A 20,994-nucleotide genomic window follows, 5' to 3' on the forward strand; every position below is an offset into this window, starting at 1 on the left:
ACCAGCATGAGCCAGGTAAGTCGACTTACTCACCTGCTTTGAGACAAATCGCTGAATAATCATTATTCAATTAAGGTTAAGATGATTATGTCCTTCTTTTTAATTGCTTGGTTGTTTGTCATCCAGCGGGCAAGTCAACCAGGGCTTGGTAAACAAGTGGAGAGAATACTCGTTCACCTCTCTGAAGATTTCTCACATGTCTTTCCCATGTCTGGAGATTTACTGTGAAACCCTGATCTGTGAAGCAGTTAAACTGCATGACAAGGACTGCAGTGTACAGGAGACGAGATGGTCTTGAATAGGAGACAATAACCGTAGTGTACAGGAGACGAGGATGGGAGTGAATAGGAGAGCAGGTGATGAGCAGGTGGTGACAGGTTTTGAATGACAACTAAATAAGATAAGATAACTATTCAACAAGAGATTGTGGTTTAAGGATATGCAATTTAAGCCTGGGAATTTAGATTGTGTAAATAATTATGATTGCTTATGTGCTCTTCCTGGATTAGATTAATTAATTATTACATTTAAAAAATGTAATTATTCATCCTGAAGAGAATCAACTTTTGTTACCTCAGATCTTCTAAATGCTCAAACTACACTTTGGTCAAACTGCTGTGAAAATGGCACTTAATACCTAGACATATCCTCAAGCTCTGGTTACATCCAGCTATGCTGATGTTTTTAGTCCAAACTGCTAATCGCGTACCGGTACTCTTCGCTGTGAATCCCGATCCCAGTAAAGGAGAACGTTATGGAGATCTATAAACCATGCAGAGAGGCCAGAGGTCAGCTGAATACCTAGTTGCTGGATCTGGGCTGCGTTTGGCTTGTTAGTTTTCATGGTGAATCGAACCTTGGGTCAACATTGGATGTGTGCCCAGCAGCCTAACCTGAGTCTCTGTTCCTCCTCTCTCACACTCACCTGGGTGTGTGTGTGTTTGCACGCAGGTCAAGGGTCAACACATCCTCTCCCAGTGGGTCCTGGGAATTTTTGTGTTTTTATTAGATTTGTGATGGATGGGTTACCAAAGTGGAAAAGCATTTGTTTTCTTGTGTTTAATCTATGGAAAATATTCCAGGTTACTTAACACCTGCTCCACATACCGCACCTTTATTTTGCTAGGAAATTCCCCATGTTATGGAAAAACCCCATGAGGTTGTTTGCACATACCTGACCCTAAAGCGTCAACATGTGAAGTTAGGGGGTTAACCTAGACAGCTATAGGGGGCTGTATGTGATACCCCAGCTCAACCACCAGGGGGTCCCTGCTCCCGGAGCCCCCCCCACCTCGAATGGACAGGAGGAGGAGGGAGAGGAGAAGAGAACGGCTGAGAGGACAGTGGTGGAGACAAGAAGGGAGGAGTGGAGAGCAGAGGCGACAAAAGGAGTAGAGAGTGTGGTGCTCCTACCCACCACCAGGGGAGAGTTCAGAATGGGGACTTGGGTTTCCTGAGAACGCTCTCGTTGGGGGTGGTGGGGGTTAGATTAGGTTACCGTAGCGATGCCCCTCCCTGCGTCTGCCGCAGAAGGGGGTCATAGCTAGCGCCAAGGGCAACGTGCAGTATCCACGGCAATGGGGCTAGCGGACGTGCTGGGTGGGAATGAATCTACCTGCTCTCCTCTTCCTCATCTCCTCCATCTCTTGTCCAAATAAACAGCTGAGCTGCATGCTACAGGGCTACACTGCCAGGCTTGGGCAGGATAGTCTGGTGGTGAAGGTTGTTGGTTCTATCCCAATCGTCTGCAGTCTAACCTGTAGTCATCCTAGAGCAAGATGACCACTATCTCCTACCGGCCCCTAAATGTCTACTAATGCACTTCGGATAAAAGCATCAGTTAAATGACTATTGTATACAAAATAGATGTATACCAAACACCCTTCTCTCTTTTTTTCCTGGGTCACATCATTTCTGTCATCAAGAATAAGAGCTTTTTGATCAAAGCAGGCACGTTTTGCGTGGTTACCTAAACGGGGCTGATTTTACAGTCATGTCACCATATGACCATATGATCTGCTGCTCGCTGCGGTGTGAGATTCTCTGCACTGCAGCGTCCTCTGGTGGCGGTGCATGTGAACTGCGCCCCCACTCTGCTCACAGAGCATTCAAGGGAGAAGGAGGTTGTCTGTCCCGGATGAGATGCTTTTAACACATTTTCATTCAGTTTAAACTATGAAATATAATTATATTATATAATCTAATGTATTATATAAAAATTTGATAGAAAAAGGCATTTATTGAGAGTTTAAATTATTGTGCGTCACTGTCTGTTCTCTGCAGCCCGAGGCCCCCACCTCCTCTTCCTCCTCCTCAATCCGCGGGGCCCCTAGAGCCGAGGAAGAGGAGGATGAAGACGACCTGAACAAGGCCCTGGGCGTCCAGCGCTTCCAGCAGATCTTGAGCCCTTCCTCCGTTGTCCCCGACGACCAGCACCGCAACTACCATGAGGAGGACATCCAGTGTAAGCCGTGTTCAGAAAGTCTACTACAGTCTTACAGTCAACCATCTTGATTCATCTAATCAATCAAACTTTATTAATTTATAATTTATATTTCATGCACGCAATGACATATTACAAAGTTGTTAACAACCGAGAAAACACAAGGACAAGAAATAAAATACGTATATATGAGGGCATCACTCAAAAAAATAATCAGACACAGAACACATTTGAGAAGTGTATTCATCTGAAACCCAGATTTCTTTTGAGGGAGAAGAAAGCTGAAACCTAAGACTAATTGGTTCTTAGTTTACATGTAACGATGCGACCACACCTCAGGGTGACAGAATAGCGTCAGTACCCTCCCCTTCCGGTTTCAGTTCGGCCACAGTGAAGTGGGTGTGTTGGCGTGTGCGCCGCATCATGTGTGTGTGTGTGTGTGTGTGTGTGTGTGTGTGTGTGTGTGTGTGTGTGTGTGTGTGTGTTTCTCCCCCAGACAACCGCCGCTCCTCACACCACATCCACCGGCCGCTGTCCAAGCTGCCGCCCGACAGCCGCAGGAAGAAGAGCAGCAAGAAGAGGAAGAAGGAGCGCGACCACAAGGCCAGCGCAGTCGGGGGGGCGCCCATCGAGGAGGGGGAGGATGACGAGGAGGAGGAGGAGGAGGGGCCCGAGAGCCACACCTCCCAGTCGGAGACGGAAGGGCCCCAGGACGTGCAGGTAACCCCCCCCCACCCCCCCCCCCCCCCACCGTGACCCCTCACCCCCTCATTAACTAACTATTATACCATTACTATTAGTATTTCACTATTACTTTTATACTATAACCATAGCTATTATACTATAACTGTACTATTATACCATTACTATTAGTATTTTACTATTACTTTATACTATAACCATATCTAATATATTATTACTGTACTATTATACCATTACTATTAGTATTTTACTATTACTTTATACTATAACCATATCTAATATATTATTACTGTACTATTATACCATTACTATTAGTATTTTACTATAACCATAGCTATTATACTATTACATATCATACTATTACTATTAGTATTTTACTATTACTTTCATGCTATAACCATAGCTATTATAATATTCCAGTACTATCATACTATTACTATTTTACTATTGCTTTTATAATATAACCATATCTATTATACTATTACAGTACTATTATACCATTACTATTAGTATTTTACTATTACTTTCATGCTATAAACATAGCTATTATACTATTACAGTACAATCATAATATTACTGATAGTATTTTACTATTGCTTTTATACTATAACCACAGCTATTATACTATTACAGTACTATTATACTATAACCAAAGCTATTATACTATTACAGTACTATTATTATATTATAAGTATTTTGCTTTTACTTTCATACTATAACGATAACTATTATTATAAATGAATTATATTACTGTACTATTATACGATAACTTTTCTGAAGAATGCATCCCAAACCTCACTACTGTGTCTTTCAACTAAGCATTTCTTTAACCCCTGACCCCTTTGTTATGGTTTGACCCCTGACCTCTCTGCTCCTGTAGCGTTGCCCCCCCGGGGTGACAGGGTGTTGGTATGTGGTGAAGCCCCTGACATACACACTGCTAACAGAACGGGTCTCTGTGAGCATATTTTCCTCTCTGAATATTTAATCGCCCTCTCGGTCAGTCAGCTCTCTGTCTCAGGTTGCAGTGACAATATTGGTCTAATAGGGATGGGGTGGGGGGGGCGGTGTACTCTTTAGGGTGCACCTCTCACAGCTCAGAAGTACTGGGTACCATCAACATTGTCCACAGCTTAACCTGTAGTCACCCTAACCTGTGCCCTGCCTCCTCCTAAATAACATGGATCTGAATTCAAATTGAGCCACTTCGGATAATAGAGTCTGATAATTGACAAAATAGGAAAAACAGGACTAGGTGTGTCCATATGCTAAATGTAACTATTTAAAATGTATGCTCCTCGTTTCCAACCATACTTCTGTTGTATGTATGTTCAGTGTATTAGTTTAGTATGAAGCTCTAAAATAAACAATACTAAATGTATTATTTATTTTATTGACAGTCTATTTCTATACACGGTATTCATAAAATAAAGCACCTTCCTCTATTTCATCATATACTCATGCAAAATACTGTTTTCACATCATTTTCTAGTTCAAGTCCTATCTTATTTCCCGTAAATAAACCCCCCAAAATATTAGCACATTATATCTTATATATATATCTTTATATTATATCTTATTGATCCACGGGGGGAAATTGTTTAAGTTTACAATTGCCACGCTCAAGATAAAGTAAAGTATAATGCATTTAAGTGCTCATTTTATTATAGAATGTTTTTATGTACCAATAACCTCCCTCCATCACCCAGCCACGCCCATACCATGGCCCACTCACATCAAGCCACGCCCACACCATGGCCCACTCGCCACCAAGCCACACCATGTCCCACTCACCACCAAGCCACGCCCCCACACCATGGGCCACTCACACCAAGCCACACCCACACCATGTCCCACTCACCACCAAGCCACGCCCACACCATGGTCCACCCACACCAAGCCATGCCTACACCATGGCCCACTCACACCAAGCCACGCCTACACCATGGCCCACTCACACCAAGCCACACCCACACCATGGCCCACTCACCACCAAGCCACGCCCACACCATGGTCCACCCACACCAAGCCACGCCCACACCATGTCCTACTCACACCAAGCCACACCCATTTACCTCATCAGGCCCCTCACCCATCACCTCAAGGCCTTCTTCTAGTGTCACTTCCTGTGTTCTCCTATTCATTAACATTTCTTCAACTGTCACTTCCTGTGTTCCTCCATAGTTCTTCGTCTCCGATGAGGACCCCCACCTGACCCACAAGTCCGACTCCTCCTCCACCCCCCAGGGGGTCCGAGACGTGAGCATCGTAACCCAGTCTGGGGTGGGGGTTGAGACTGATGACTCTACCTCCACAGAGTGAGTCCAACCTAGAAACGTTCCTTTCGGTTATGAATGTTGAGTTGTGTTCCTGTTTGATTGCTGTTCTGACGACTATGGAGGATCTGTGGGAATCTATGAGCTCGGAATGTTGAAACTGCTCTTTGATAGGTTAGAGAGGCTAAGCCCCCTCCCCTAAGTCCGCTCCTATCTAATTGGTTGATCTTCAAAGATCTCACCCTAGATTGACAGTAGATTAAATTTGGCAGACTGTTATCCAAGCCTTCACTCCCACTGCAATTTTAATATATCTTTATCATGTTCTTTCTCTACTATTCAAGGACATTTGTGCATCTGAAACACACATGTGCACATGAACGCACAATTCATTCTGTCACATCACTGTTACGGGTTTGGGAGGACAGAAATCTCCCCCTGGTCTCCGTATCGGTGTACCTGCTGTGGGGTCGGTTGTGTAACATTCGTGTTCATCTTTTTTGAGAAAAGTTTACCCGTCTTCTTGGCGACTGCACTCACATTGGCTGAGAGCCACTCAGAAGCTCGCCTGATTGGCCATCGGGTTACCATGACCCTGGCATGTAGAGGGCCTGCTGCGTGTGATCCAACCAGACCCAATAACCTCCCCATATATCAGCCGCTGCCATAGAAACCCCCTGTCCTCTGGTACCACAGACGGGGTTGGTTTGCAGTTGGTTCTAGTCCAAAGACCAGGTACAGTCCCTTCCAGAACGTCCGAAAGCCCTGACGCATCCCTGGGTAAAGTGGGCCTGTGGTGGTGTTTGGGGAGTTGATCTACTTGAAGCTTCGTCTGGAGTAACCTGGAGTTGTTTTTGAGTGAAGGACTGAAGGAACACCTTGATTTGGTCCAGGTGGTTTGATGCTTATGGTTCATAGGATTGCTGCGTCTCCTATTTGTTTACATCTCGTTATTTACATTATCGTCCAAAGCGACTTGGATAAGTGCCGGAACATAACAAAAACAGCTGGACAGAAAAAAACAGGTTAGTCAATTTGTGTTTATTATTTATTAGTGCTAGTGCAAAGTCGTTGATCACATTTCACAGCGCTTTCTAAGTTCTGCTACAATAGCACGGCTCAAATGTAGATCCGCTAGGGCTACGTTACACAAATCCACCAAGGTGAGAAGCTCCCGGAAGAACATCTCACCTCATATCTGTGTTTTAAGTTCTGTGAGTGAAGAGTAGTCAGACTGTGACCCCCTTTTCCACTCCTTTCCTCCTTCACTCCTCATCCCTCCGTCTCTCTCTCCTTTTGCCCCCGTCCCGCCCCAGGAAGCCAGAGTCCCACAGCCCGGCCAGCCCGGCTCCATTCAAGGCGGGCGCAGACCACCCCCCGCTGGGCCGCGTGTCCTCCACCAGCCGCAGCTACGACCTGACGGAGCGCCGCAGGACAGGCAACATGACGGGGGCGGAGCAGGCCAAGTACCAGCGCATCCCCACCGACGAGAGCGAGGCCCAGACCCTGGCCTCCGCCGACCTGGACGGCATCAAGAGTAAGAGAGGCGGCCACGGATAGCAAACTCTCTTTTGATCTGAGACCGCTCTCGGCTCATTCCTGACCAATCAGGGCAGCTTCATCTTCTCTGATTGGTTCAGGGAATCCAGCTTGCCTGTCAATCACATTCGTTATTGTCTCAGTGGGGGGGAAACGTAGGGAGGGAGCAGAGAGTTTATTCTCTTCGTCTGGTTCTCAGGCTACCTTTTCAGTGTAGGTGTTGCAATAAACAGTCCTAAGCTAACGATTTTCCTGTATAATATAAGAAACTGGCTGAGTTCCCTAACACTGGCACAAGGCTTTTCTAGTGTAGGTGATGTCTAGACAGAATTACAACGTGTGTGTGTGTGTGTGTGTGTGTGTGTGTGTGTGTGTGTGTGTGTGTGTGTGTGTGTGTGTGTGTGTGTGTGTGTGTGTGTGTGTGTGTGTGTGTGTGTGTTTTAACGAGCGGCTCTGTGTTTGGTTCCACCTGCTGGCCTGCTGACACATCAGGAGGGAGTGGGGCCAAACCATATGATTCATGGACGGTTGCCCCGCCCCCTCAGTGGAGAGCGCCGCCCCCCTCAGAGAGCAAGTCAGACAGGGACGCTTAATAACATTAGCTGTTCCCCCCCCCCCCCATCAGCATCAGAGGGCCCTTGAACAGACCCCAGATAGAGCCTGCACTAATGAGAGAGGGGGGGGGGGTGGAGGGAGAGAAGTGGAGAGGGTTAGATGGGGGGAGTGAGAGGGGGAGAGGGAAAGAAGGAGGAGGAGGAGGAGGCGGAGAGGATGGATGGATGAGGGATCAGTACTCAGTAGCTCATTAAGGTCTTTATTGGAACCAAGAGGGCAGAGTGATCCTGAAGTCCATCAGGACATCTCCTATCTGTTGATTAGCCTGGGAACAGGGCACCTGGCTGCTGCTCAACAAGCAGTATTATACCTCCATCACCAGCACCACCCCCACCACCACCGCCCCTTCTTCTCCCCTCTAGACCCGGCCCAGCTCTGTCTGACTCCCAGCCCGGCTAACTCTCTCTGACGGGTCCACGTCTCGGCACGGGTCAGCTGCCGGTCAGGTTGCGGGTGTCACATTGCCAAGGCAACCGTGCCAACTTAACCCCCCCAACCCCACCTCTAAGCCCATCCCTCCCTCAAGAGGCCGTTGCCCCCCATGGGTCCAGATAAGCCCAGGTTCTGGCCAGCCCGTCTCTGTACTTTTCAGGTCCACTGACCAGCGTTTCGAGACGGTACCAGTTTGTATTTATTTTTCAAAGTGATGGTTTTGATGAAGAGTTTTTCAGTTTATTATGTGTGTGTCACCACTGTGGAGGCAGGTAAGGGCGCTCTTATTCTGAAGGGGAAATCACAGGTTCCATATCCGTATCCATATGTGCTGTTATTTGTTAGAATTAGACTGCACTGTGATTATATTTGTCAGGGATTATAATGTTGCTTGCAGTATCTGGCTGGAGTTACCAGAACAGAATCGGTTTAGGTGACGTTAAGGTTTATGATACAATTCTTGGAGATAATAAAAGCTAAAGTTGACATGTTTTCATTTCAAAAGGTCAGATTGTCACTGTTGTGATGATGTGATTTCCACACATTGATTTACATTTTCCTTATCTTTCCCTCATTTTCCCGTGGTGGTTCAACCTACTACATATCATTCCCTATCTTTTAACCCGCTCCCTATGTGTCTTTGCTCTGCTGTCCCTAATGGCAATAAAAGCACACCAAAACCACAAAAGTAGTTGAAAACTAAATTACTTATCCTTTCCTTTTGCAAATTAAACCACAATAAACTAGTCTCCCTGGCAGCCCCTTCCATCCTCCAAGGTCTCCCACTGGCTTCCGCCCTCCTAACCCCGGGAATGTGTCCTCTGTTCAGGCCATCGCTTTGAAGATGTCCCCGGGGTCCGCAGGCACCTGGTCCGGAAGAGCACCAAGGGCCAGGTGGTCCACACAGGGAAGGACCACAAGGAGCCCAGTACCCGCAGCCGCAAGCAGGACCACACGCCCCATGAGGTGAGGGCAGAATCAGCACCAGAGAGCAGGGGCAAGCTCAGGCAGGGGCTGGTGGTATATGCCCCTTAAAACAATGTGGATGCAACCCTGACAAACCCTTATTTCACGGTTGATGGAGATCAATGTCTAAAAGAAAACAGTTGTGTGTTTAGTCGTTTTATCAAGTTAAGTATGCATTCGCCACATTGTAACTACAAAGTGTTATTGTGTGCCACCCTCAACTAGTCTGGACACACTGCTGAAGAGTTTAAGCGTTGCCCTCTGTCGGTCGGTCTTCAGTCCTTCTTGGGACTGTGTGTGTGTGTGTGTGTGTGTGTGTGTGTGTGTGTGTGTGTGTGTGTGTGTGTGTGTGTGTGTGTGTGTGTGTGTGTGTGTGTGTGTGTGTGTGTGTGTGTGTGTGTGTGTGTGTGTGTGTGTGTTTGACGTAAGAAACGTTTGTTGGTGAGCAGGTTTTTTACTTTGTAAAGGGTGATGGTGTTAAAAATGAAGGCTAATAGTCTGAAAGTCTATGTAGGACAGAAATGTTGAAGATGGAAAAATGACTGTGACCTTTAATCTTTCTGATAAGCAAGATAATGATGATCCGTGGAAATGTTTTGGAAAGGCTTAGACACAGCCCCCTCTCCTCGACTCGTCTCTTTCCTCTCCTCTCTCCTCCTGTCTTTCATCCTCCTCTCCCCCTCTCTATCCATCACTTCTCTCCTCTCCTTTAATCCTCTCTTCTCTCTCTCCTCCTATCCACTTTTCCTTCCTCTCTTCTCTTCACTCTTCAATTCTTCCCTCTCCTCTCCTCTCTCATCCTCTTTGTTCTCTCCTATCCACTCCCTGTTCCTGTCCTCTCTTCTCTCCTCTTCCCTCCTCTCTCCCCTACTTTCCTCTCTTCTTCTTTTCTTTGTAATCTCTCCTCCCCTCTGGTTTAAGTCCTCTCCTCTTGTTTGGGGATAGGCCAGGGACGGGGACAACATTAAAAATGAATGAGCTACTTCTTTCCTTTCACACACCCAATAGGGAGGGAGGGAGAGAGAGAGGAGGGCGTAGGGATGAGCCCAGGTAACCAGACACTGAGACATGTTTTATTCACATCCAGACTCACATACACACACACACACGCACATATGCACACGGACGCATGCACATTCGGACACACAGCAACACATATACGGACATGCACATTCCGATATACGGACATGCACATTCCGACACACACACACACACACACACACACACACACACACACACACACACACACACACACACACACACACACACACACACACACACACACACACACACACACAGGTAAACAAGAGATAAGCGGGGGTATTCTGTAGAGGTGTGTGTGAGGAGCGGACCTCTGTGGGTCCGGGTGTCTGGAATCAGCGGTCCTCTGTGTGGGACCGGGTCCCTGGATCAGCAGCGCTCCAACGTGTCTCTGACCTGTCACCCCCCCCCCCTGCCCACCCAGCCGGTGGTTCTGTACCGCTCCGCTTCACGGCCCCAGGCCCTGCTGCTCTCCGAGCTCCTCACGATGCGGCAGCAGAAGGTGAGACGCCGGACCCCCCCCCGCACCCCCAGGCTGTGTGGGGCGGTCGGGTCGTCAGGGCATGGTGTGGAGGTGGCCGTCTGGACGGCCTCTGGATGATAACAACACGGGGCCGTGAGGAGAGTGGTGGGGGAGAAGGGGAGGACTGGTAGCATGGGGCTGTGGAGTGTGGTTGGCTCACAGGTTGGATAACAGGTTTGTGGTTGTGGTTGTTGGTTTGTTGTTTAAGCGGTGGTCCTGTGTGTGTACTAGAGGAGATGGGTCGGGTTTTGTGTGGCCTATAACTGGCGGTACTGACCCGATGAGAACTGTTGTTGTGTTTGTTGAGCCTGAATAACCTGGAATGGAGTGAAGCACGTCGGCTGTCATTCTGATAATATTCACATGCTCGGAGGCTTTTACTTTGAAAGGTATTTAAAACATGCTTCTACAGTCAACAGGGCAGGTCTTTTACTTTGGTGTGTGTGTGTGTCTCCTAAGTCCTAACCACTGCTTCCTGACAGCACACGCTTGGATGTGCATGCTCTCTCACCTATGTCCACTACCCCCTTTCACTCACTTTGTCTGTGTGTGTGTGTGTGTGTCTCTCTCTCTCTCTATGTGCGTGCTCTCCAGGTGTTTGTGGAGCTGAATGAGCTCACCATGGACAAGAACCAGGAGATGCAGTGGAAGGAGACGGCTCGCTGGATCAAGTTTGAGGAGGACGTGGAGGAGGAGACGGAGCGCTGGGGCAAGCCTCACGTCGCCTCTCTGTCCTTCCGATCCCTGCTGGAGCTACGCAAGACCATCTCCCATGGTGAGCAGGAGGAGGGGGATGGGGGGTGGGGAAGGATGAAGAGCTGAAGGAAGAAGTTGTCGGAGAGAGAAAGGGGAGGAAGAGCAGAGGGAGTAAAGGCTTGGTTATGGTTCCACGTTGACGCAACGCAAGGACCACGCAGTCGCTTCGGCGCAGTCGTGAACCTGCTTTGGGTCTGCGGCGGGTCTTAGTTAGCAGACCAATCACGACCCTTGCTGCTGCGTCGCCTTGACACAAGGTTAAAATTTTTAGGCCCTTGTGGTGGACGGAAGGAGCGACGACGTAATGGGTCCGTAAACCGCCTTGCGTTGCGTCAACGTGAAACCATAACTTAGCCTTAAGACACTGTGGACGACTCTGTAGATGTGTAATGTGTCTTAAGCAAGCCTTCTCTCTTTCTATTCTGCATTGTTCTAGGTGCGGTTCTGTTGGACCTGGACCAGAAGAGTCTCCCTGGCATTGCCCACCAGGTGGTGGAGCAGATGATCATCTCAGACCAGATCAAGGCTGAGGACCGGGCCAACGTCCTGCGGGCACTGCTGCTGAAACACAGGTAACTGGACCAGTGACACCCAGACCAGCTAGACCGAACCAGTTAGACCATGAGCAGTTACACCTAAACACGCTAGACTAGGCCCAGTAAGACCATGACCAGAAACATCTAGATCAGTTAAACCATGACCAGTTAGACCAGGACCTGTTAGAGCAGCACAGGACCAGCTAGACAAGTTGGACCATAACCAGGAACACCAGACCAGGACCAAACTTGATGGTGTGCAGGTTACTTGTATTCTGTATGTCTTGTCTCTGGTGACACTAAGTGACATCCCTAGTGGCCAATTATGTCAATGTTGTATGTCAATTATGTCTCTTCCTCCTGCTAACTCTGCCCTCCATCCCTCCCTCTTCTTCTACCTTCTCCCTCCACTCTCACCCCCCCTCCCTCCCTCCATTCTCACCCTCCCTCCCTCCACTCTTGCCCTCCATCCCACCCTCCATGCACTCCTCCAGTCATCCGAGCGATGAGAAGGAGCACACACCCCACTTCCCCAGGAACATCTCAGCAGCCAGCCTGGGCAGCCTCATCCCCCACCACCACCACCACCACCACCATCACCACCACCAGCCCTCCAACCACCATCACCCCCACCCGGCCGAGCCCTCCGTCACAGACCCCCTCATGGGCTCCACCACTGTCCCCGGCGAGGCAGAGCTACGTATAGACATAGAGAAGAATGACGCGCAGGTAAGTCCAGGGGTTTACCTTGAATGGGTCGCAGGCTCCTCATGAGGAGAGTTTTAATTTTCTTTGTGCCTAGGGCCTAATTCCCCCTGTTGATGTCTTCCTGTAGTTTTCCCAGATGAAGGAGTCCTCCTTGGGGGCGATGCATCGCTCCAAGTCCAAACATGAGCTGAAGCTCCTGGAGAAGATCCCTGAGAACGCTGAAGCCACGGTGGTCCTCGTTGGTCAGTACTCTGTTCTCCTTCTCTCTCCTTTGATCCCCTTGAATCTCCGCAGAGAGCAGCTAGTGTCTTTAAGCTGCATTCAAAGGGGCTGTTTGTTAGAGGATCCAACAGACAATAGAGACTGTAGCCATGTTGTATTTTTTGTTAAATCTCTTCACAAGATGTCAGCCTGAGATCTTCTCGCCATCCATCTATCAACCTATTTATCCATCTATCTTTTTTTATCTTTCACTCCATCTATCTATCTCGCTATCCATCATCCTTCAACCAATTAGTCCATATGTGACCATGCACATTAACTTCTATCCACTTGGGTCATCTACCGTAAAAACATTCATTCAACCAACAATTGATCCACCATTATGACTGTATGCATCCAACCGTCCATCCAGCTTCTCCTGCCTCCCAACCACACACATCCATCCATTCGCAATTAGCTCTGTTGGTGTATGTTCTGTACAGTGTGCTATGATCCGTAGTAGTGTACTGAGTGTCTTCTGGTCTGGTTCTCCAGGCAGCCTGGACTTCCTGGAGCAGCCCACCATGGCGTTTGTGCGGCTGCTGGAGGCGGTCGAGCTGGACTCGGTGCTGGAGGTCCCGGTGCCGGTCCGCTTCCTGTTTGTCCTGCTAGGCCCGCCCAGCACCAGCATGGACTACCACCAGATTGGACGATCCATCTCCACCCTCATGTCTGACAAGGTTGGACATGAAATCAGACATTTTGAGTTGATAGATTTTAAGTTGTAGCACCTAGTATGTACTAGTATTTAGTCCAGACTACAGTGTGAACCCAGTGTGAACCCGGTTTGAATGCGGTGTGAACCCACAGTGTGAACTTAGTGTGAGCCCAATGTGAACCCACTAGTGTGAAACCAGTGTGAATGCAGTGTGAACTTAGTGTAAGCCCAGTATGAACCCAGTGTGAATGCAGTGTGAACCCGGTGTGACCTCAGTATTAATCCAGTGTGACTCGCCAGTAGTTCCGCCCTGACTCCCCCTTCCTCCCCCTCGGCTGCGACCAGCTCTTCCACGAGGCGGCCTACCTGGCGGACGACCGGCAGGACCTGCTGAACGCCATCAACAGCTTCCTGGACCTCAGCATCGTGCTGCCGCCCTCCGAGATGGGAGGGGACGAGCTGCTGCACTCAGTGTCCCGCTTCCAGAAAGAGATGCTCCGCAAGAGGGAGGAGCAGGAGGTCAAGCTGCTGGAGCCCAAGAGTATGGAGGAGAAGGGTGAGAGTCCGCTGCTCTGAGGCCAGGTTCCACCCTGACACAAGACGGCTAGGAGTTGATATTGGATGATTGCATTTTTTTTAAACTGCGGGAACCTTGTGTTTATTCACTATACGTGATAAAATTGTGTTTTGGTAAAAAAAAAATGGTAAAAACCATTTGACCTAAAAATCGGGGATTTCAGAAATCGATCATAACGGCCCGCCAGCAGTGGTCTGGCGGACCACGAGGTGGGCCCCTACCCCGAGGTGGGCCCCCACCCCGAGGTGGAACGCCCCCGTGCCGAATGAACAAACAACCACATAGCTCCACAGCACCCTGACATGTCTCCTCCCGGTCTCCTCCAGAGGCCCTGCTGAAGCCCCCCAGGAAGGAGGACGACCCCCTGGAGCGAACGGGACGTCCATTCGGCGGGCTGATCCGGGACGTCCGGCGCCGCTACCCCAAGTACCTGAGTGACTTCAAAGATGCGCTCAACGCCCAGTGCGCCGCCGCCGTCATCTTCATCTACTTCGCCGCTCTCTCCCCCGCCATCACCTTCGGAGGACTGCTGGGTGAGTCTCGACACCGACACACACACTCTCTGAAGCGATAGAGGCAAGGCAAGGGACGTTCTTTTGTTGCCCGGTTCTGATAGGTATTTTCATTGTTTGTCTGTATTGTTTTATGTGGTTTGTAAGTGTGTGATGCTGCATTCAGGTATCTTCACTCTGTGTTTGGATATAAACAAAGTTTGATTGGTTGCTTGTTCCAGGGGAGAAGACGGAGGGTCTGATTGGTGTGTCTGAGCTGATCGTCTCCACGGCGATGCAGGGCATTGTGTTCACCCTGCTGGGGGCCCAGCCCCTCCTGGTTGTGGGCTTCTCAGGACCCCTGCTGGTGTTCGAGGAGGCCTTCTACACGGTGAGTACCCCACCTAGGTCCTCCGTGAGCATCGCAGCACTGTACGAGAGGGGTTCACAGGCAGCTTTCTCCCGCTGGAGGAAAGCCTTGCTTGATTTTGTAATGATGCATCATGGGTGTGTTTTAAAGTTTTGCAGAGACACCGGGGTGTACTACAAACTGGTGTTGTGTAGTAGAGTGATGCATTGTGGGGGGTTGTGTTTTCCAGTTCTGCAAGGCCAACGAGGTGGAGTACCTGACGGGCCGGGTCTGGATCGGCTTCTGGCTTATCATCATCGTCACGGTGATGGTGGCGTTCGAGGGAAGCTTCCTGGTCCGCTTCGTCTCCCGCTTCACCCAGGAGATCTTCTCCTTCCTCATCTCCCTCATCTTCATCTGCGAGACCTTCATCAAGCTTGGCCGGGTATGCTCATCATCATCATCTTTGTAATCATAATTCTAATCATGACAGCACACCTCACAGAGGTTTTAGTCCTCCTGTCTACGTTTTAACAGGTTGACGATTATGCAGAGAGGGCTTTTACTTTGTAGCCTGGAATGTTCACCTCTCACTCCGGATTTCAGGGTTTGATTCGTGGGTGCGCGTGTGCTCGTGTTATGCAGATGATGGTAAAGTTTAGTGAGTGGTTGTTGGACGCGTGCCAAAACTCGGGGTTCAAACGGTTATGTTTTCATAACGAGGGCTTATCTGGAAGCTGGACTGATGAATTACCTCTGATTAGGATCCTCTGTGATTGGCTGTGAGTGGTAACTCGGTTCCTGCCTGGGGAAACTGTTATCTAATCTAATTCAGCAGGAGGACAGAGCTGTTCTTCTGAGAAATAGCTCCATACTGTGTGTGTACTCTTTATGTATATGTATGTATATATCTACATCCTATTTGTATGTACTGGATATATACGACGTATTTTTGTCTGTGTGTGTTTATATATGGTATAAATGATTTTATACTTACATCCTGTATGTGTTTATATGCTGTTTAAATATAAATATTATTTATCTATGTTTATATTTACTGAATTAATTATTGACATCCCTTTCACAGATCTTCAAGGAGCACCCGTTGAAGCGCTGTTCCCTTGGTAACAGTAGTGACTCGGCACTCCAGAACCTGACGGTGCCGTTGGTTGCCGTCGGTAACAGCACGGTGCCACTAAAGGTGCTGGGCGAGCCCAACACAGCGCTGCTCTCCCTGGTGCTCATGGCGGGGACCTTCCTCATCGCCTTCTACCTGCGCAAGTTCAAGAACAGCGCCTTCTTCCCCGGCAGGGTGAGACCCATCCCGGGGGACGCCTCCTGCTTCCACCTCCTCTCCACCGGGCCTTTTATTAGGAAGTGTCCCTTGTTATGAAGAGTGTGACAGCAGGGCAACACACCTCCACCACTAGTGTGCTAGCCAATTAGCTGGGCCATTAGCATTTGTTAGCCATAGCATGCAAATGTACAACACATTGGTCAGGTACGTTACTACGACGTGCTATAAAGTTCCTGCTAGTCTTATTTCTGCTGAGAATGCAGCCTTTAGTCGTGCATGCTCCTCTGAGAGTAGCTGGATTTAAGTCTTTAACACAACTTTATTGCAATAAACAAACGTAATCTAATATATCTTGCGTTTTGGAAAAGCGACAGACATCTAATTAACTTAGCATTATTGAGATGCTAAAGGGAAGAAAAATGCATTGTGGGTAAGAGGGGAGGGCACCGTGAAGACAGTGGAGGGGCGGTCTTGTCTGACTGTTGGGCGGTCTCGCCTGACTGCTGCGTCTTGGTTGATCAGTTCCGTAGGATTATCGGAGACTTCGGAGTTCCCATCGCCATCCTCATCACCGTGCTGTTGGATTACCTTATTGAGGACACGTACACGCAAGTACATACATCTTACTTATCCACCTACCTATGATATTAACCTACCTATCTACCTATCCTCCCACAAATAATCACATACTTTAACTCAACATCATCCAATGGTTCTGTCTCCCTCTCCGTCTCCATCTCCTACTCTTTCTATTTCCCTCTCTCTCTCTCTCAATCTATCCACCTTTCTCTTCCTCTGTCCCTCTTCCTCTTTCCTTTCCTCCCACTCACTCCTTCTCCATCCCTGCCCCCCTGTAGAAGCTGAGTGTCCCCAGTGGTTTCTCGGTCACCAGTCCTGACAAGAGGGGCTGGTTCATCAACCCCCTGGGCGTCGTCAAGCCTTTCCCCATCTGGATGATGTTCGCCTGCGTGCTGCCAGCCCTCCTGGTCTTCATCCTCATCTTCATGGAAACCCAGATCACCACGTGAGTAGACCAGGACCACGACTACTGGGACCAGCAGCAGGGTTTAGATGGTCAATGCAGTTCTGCAGATAAAGACCAGTGGAGCTACCTGTGGTGTTAGGTTACAGACAGACTGTCTAGTGTGAGAAGTGATCCCTTTATAACTACCCTTTTATGTACATCTCTGTGTCCAGGTTGATCGTGAGTAAGAAGGAGAGGATGCTGGTAAAGGGCTCTGGGTTCCACCTGGACCTCTTCCTCATCGTGGTGCTGGGGGGCTTCTCTGCGCTGTTCGGTCTGCCCTGGATGGCAGCCGCCACGGTGCGCTCAGTCACCCATGCCAACGCCCTCACAGTCATGAGCAAGGCTGTCGCCCCCGGCGACAAGCCCCGCATCCAGGAGGTGAAGGAGCAGAGGGTCACTGGTCTGCTGGTTGCCATCCTGGTCGGTAAGTAGTCACTGTCGTCGTCATGGAAACGTTTTTATGTTTCATCGTGACCAATTTAATGACAATGGCTATATTTATTGGTCTTTATTTTCATAGCCATTACTATTATTTATGATTTTCTTTAAACAGCAACGCAGGTTTTACTTATGAGTGTACATAACCTGAGCTTAGAGCTTCAGTTGGGAATCCAAAACAAGACAGGACTTTTACTTTGCAGGAAGTGGCCACCTGAGGCTTAAGTGAATTGCTCTGTGTCTCCTCCTACTCCCCAGGACTTTCCATTGTGATCGGGGAGCTGCTGAGGCAGATCCCCCTGGCCGTCCTGTTTGGGATCTTCCTCTACATGGGCGTCATGTCCCTCAACGGCATCCAGCTCACTGAGCGCATGATGCTGCTGCTTATGCCGCCCAAATACCACCCAGACCACACCTACGTCCGCAAGGTAACCACGACAACCCATCAGCATCACATCACACGTAGTACCACATGGACCACACCTACAACTGCAGGGTAACCACGACAACCCATCAGCATCACATCATATAGAACCACCCAGACCGCATCTCAGCCATAAGGTTACTACAGCAACCCCTCAGCATTACATCATATAGTACAACCCCGTCCACACCTACGTCACAAATCCCCATAGTTACCCTTGCTCTGGTCTAGTTACGTTTAGGGTCCTCCAAGAGAGGTTTGAATTCACAGGGATACTACATAGATTGAGTCTAGGTAGTGTGTAACAGTGTTTGTCCTGTGCAGGTGCGGACACTGCGGATGCACCTGTTCACCTGCATCCAGCTGGTGTGTCTGGCGGCGCTGTGGGTTGTCATGTCGACCGAGGCGTCGCTGGCCTTCCCCTTTGTTCTCATCCTCACCGTCCCCGTCAAGATGTTCCTGCTGCCCCGCATCTTCACCTCAAGGGAGATGATCTGTGTAAGTTAATCTTGTAATATACCGCTCCATGCGCCACCACTAGTGCATACATCCCATAACACTGTTTATCTCTCACTGTGGTTCGTTCTCTCCGTCTCTCTGTCCGTCTCTCTCTCTCCAGCTGGACGCCGACGACGCAGAGCCAAAGTTTGATGAGCGAGAGGGACACGACGAGTATGACACCATGCACATGCCAGTTTAACGTTGCCCAGCAACCACATCCTTGACCCAGTGGGTGACTGATCACGCTTACACCACCAATTCTGTGTGAGTCTGGAGTCCGACTCACTTTCCCAGAATGCACTGTGCACCAAACCTTGAGTCCAGCATTCCGAGACCAGAAGCTGATTGGACAAAGCTCCGCTGATGACGTGGGTCTTGGTTCATGACAATGGGTTCAGTTAAGTACCAGCCCATTCAAGACCCAACCAATTGAACCTCGCACCAACAGACACCTTTCTCTCTTGTTAGCTGTTAGCATTGAGGAGGAGTCCGGCCATGCTCTGCTTTTACTAATAAAGTTGAACACTTTTGCGCACAAAAACAAAAACAACTAAAATATAGTGGCTTAATTTAAATTAGAGATAATTAATAGATCATTTTTAACCTGTGTTAATATTCCAGGGGAAGAGAGGTTAAAATCTGGCAATAATATTGTTATTATGCTGGACCCAGACTAGGATTATAACCTGGGATTAGAGTGGTCACACATTCCTCTTTTACCATATTAATTTATTTTAACTCACCAAGCGCCTTAGGAATAGAAATATGGGCTATTTCCTGCCTTTATCTGCCTTCTCTTAGACTGCAGCCACTCACGCTTCCAGCACTTTTTAAAGACAAAGAATCTGGATGTGGAACTAAATGTGTGTTTTAACGTAGATATTTGTAATATTTCTGTCGTCCTGCTGGACCTCTCATATACTCACTCAATAAATCAGCGTTGCCTTAATTAGCTTTGTTGTAGCTTCCTAAATATATTGTCCTGTGACTGATGTTTAATGTAATGTTTCTGTATTTTACAAAATCGTATTTATATGCATACTAACTGGCTGAATATCGTTAGTTTTAGCCATAGAGTAGCTAGCTATGTTGCTTTGCGTTTGTGACTTGGGGGAGGTGCTGCAGTACATACATCTCACCAATAGGGGGAGACATAAACGTTGCTGAGACATAAGTATTGCTGTTGTACCAAAACCGTATAAATATCAACATCAGGGTACACACTAGTTACTGGATCATAAAGGTCACTCGTCCAAACAGGTTATCTACCGTAGCTAAATAAAATTGTTGTCGTTTTGGCTGTCGTTTTGGCATATTTTTTATTTTGCCTAAGCCATTGTGGCATGGTGTTCTGACTTGTTCACTTAGTGAAATAAAGTTAAAGCATTGTTTTGTTAGTGGGTGCTAACTAAATATAATTGCATTGTTTTGATTGCCAAACGTAGTGATGTACTGTGAGTTTTTAGTCTGAACGATCATCAGTTCATTCATCTCAAGTCCTGGCAAGCACTGAGCTTGAAAAAGTTGTGCAAGACATTTCACAACCCTTTTTATTGAATTATTTTTGTTCAACATTCCACAATGTGTTTATAACTTAATTTTACATGTGTCTCTGGTAACTAACTATTTGCAATGCTTATAGAAGAACCCTTTCATTCAAGAATTATACTTATTTTTATTTAACAAAATTCTATATGATTAAATCGACAATCTTGAATTTTGGCACCAATCTCTTTGCTGAAAACGAAGGCTTTACAAATGTTATGCTAGGATTGCCGATAAGAACCTATGTTTTGTCTTAGAGTTTACTTGAAATTTATTTCTTTTTCTTTGATCCTATGTTTCTGTACATCTCCCATACCATATACCATCTCAAGAGAAACATGTGGGTTGACAAATCCGCACCTGTTGGTAAACGTCACATACTGAAACGTATCTAAATTAACACATTTTGAATGCCCTTCAACCGTACAGTGTCCGTACAGTATGTATCTTATTGATTTCAACGTTTTTGAAGAGTGATCAGCACAAGTTGTTATTTTTACCACGTGCGTTTATTGTTACAGGAGTGAAGCTAAGATTGAATATATAAAGAAAAAAGGTTTAATGAAGGTTAGGTGTGTGTGTGTGTGTGTGTGTGTGTGTGTGTGTGTGTGTGTGTGTGTGTGTGTGTGTGTGTGTGTGTGTGTGTGTGTGTGTGTGTGTGTGTGTGTGTGTGTGTGTGTGTGTGGATCTGGCCTGTGGATTTGTGTTAATCTGACTGTGACCAGTTTGTCAGAAGTAAATGCTATATTGTTCCATTTAAAAAAAAAAAAAAAAACCGCAATACAAAGACAGAATTTACCTTGTACATAAATGGTTCAAATATTGATGGCAAATAAAGATAATTTTTTATTTATTCTGCCCGTTTCATGCCGTGGTTTCATTTCTCTTC

The 20,994-nt window shown here is 47.8% G+C and overlaps 1 protein-coding gene across 2 annotated transcripts in view; it reads left to right on the forward strand.

Annotated features, from left to right (window-relative positions):
• slc4a2b (solute carrier family 4 member 2b) overlaps window positions 1-20,920 on the forward strand; it is a 52,902-nt gene extending 31,982 nt beyond the window's left edge. For both annotated transcript variants that reach the window (XM_084475373.1, XM_084475374.1), the window contains 21 exons: window positions 2,284-2,464; window positions 2,940-3,163; window positions 5,330-5,463; window positions 6,738-6,958; window positions 8,837-8,973; window positions 11,132-11,312; window positions 11,730-11,865; window positions 12,324-12,558; window positions 12,665-12,779; window positions 13,294-13,478; window positions 13,802-14,012; window positions 14,360-14,566; window positions 14,767-14,915; window positions 15,124-15,318; window positions 15,961-16,185; window positions 16,693-16,782; window positions 17,028-17,194; window positions 17,368-17,621; window positions 17,894-18,063; window positions 18,384-18,557; window positions 18,679-20,920. In XM_084475373.1, the coding sequence (XP_084331499.1) occupies window positions 2,284-2,464; window positions 2,940-3,163; window positions 5,330-5,463; window positions 6,738-6,958; window positions 8,837-8,973; window positions 11,132-11,312; window positions 11,730-11,865; window positions 12,324-12,558; window positions 12,665-12,779; window positions 13,294-13,478; window positions 13,802-14,012; window positions 14,360-14,566; window positions 14,767-14,915; window positions 15,124-15,318; window positions 15,961-16,185; window positions 16,693-16,782; window positions 17,028-17,194; window positions 17,368-17,621; window positions 17,894-18,063; window positions 18,384-18,557; window positions 18,679-18,759 (3,672 nt within the window). In that variant the 3' untranslated portion in view covers window positions 18,760-20,920. The remainder of the gene's footprint in view (window positions 1-2,283; window positions 2,465-2,939; window positions 3,164-5,329; window positions 5,464-6,737; window positions 6,959-8,836; window positions 8,974-11,131; window positions 11,313-11,729; window positions 11,866-12,323; window positions 12,559-12,664; window positions 12,780-13,293; window positions 13,479-13,801; window positions 14,013-14,359; window positions 14,567-14,766; window positions 14,916-15,123; window positions 15,319-15,960; window positions 16,186-16,692; window positions 16,783-17,027; window positions 17,195-17,367; window positions 17,622-17,893; window positions 18,064-18,383; window positions 18,558-18,678) is intronic.
• The last annotated feature ends 74 nt before the right edge of the window (window positions 20,921-20,994 follow it).

The sequence above is a fragment of the Micromesistius poutassou genome, assembly GCF_964030765.1.
Source record: "Micromesistius poutassou genome assembly, chromosome: 11".
Taxonomy (NCBI): Eukaryota; Metazoa; Chordata; class Actinopteri; order Gadiformes; family Gadidae; genus Micromesistius; species Micromesistius poutassou.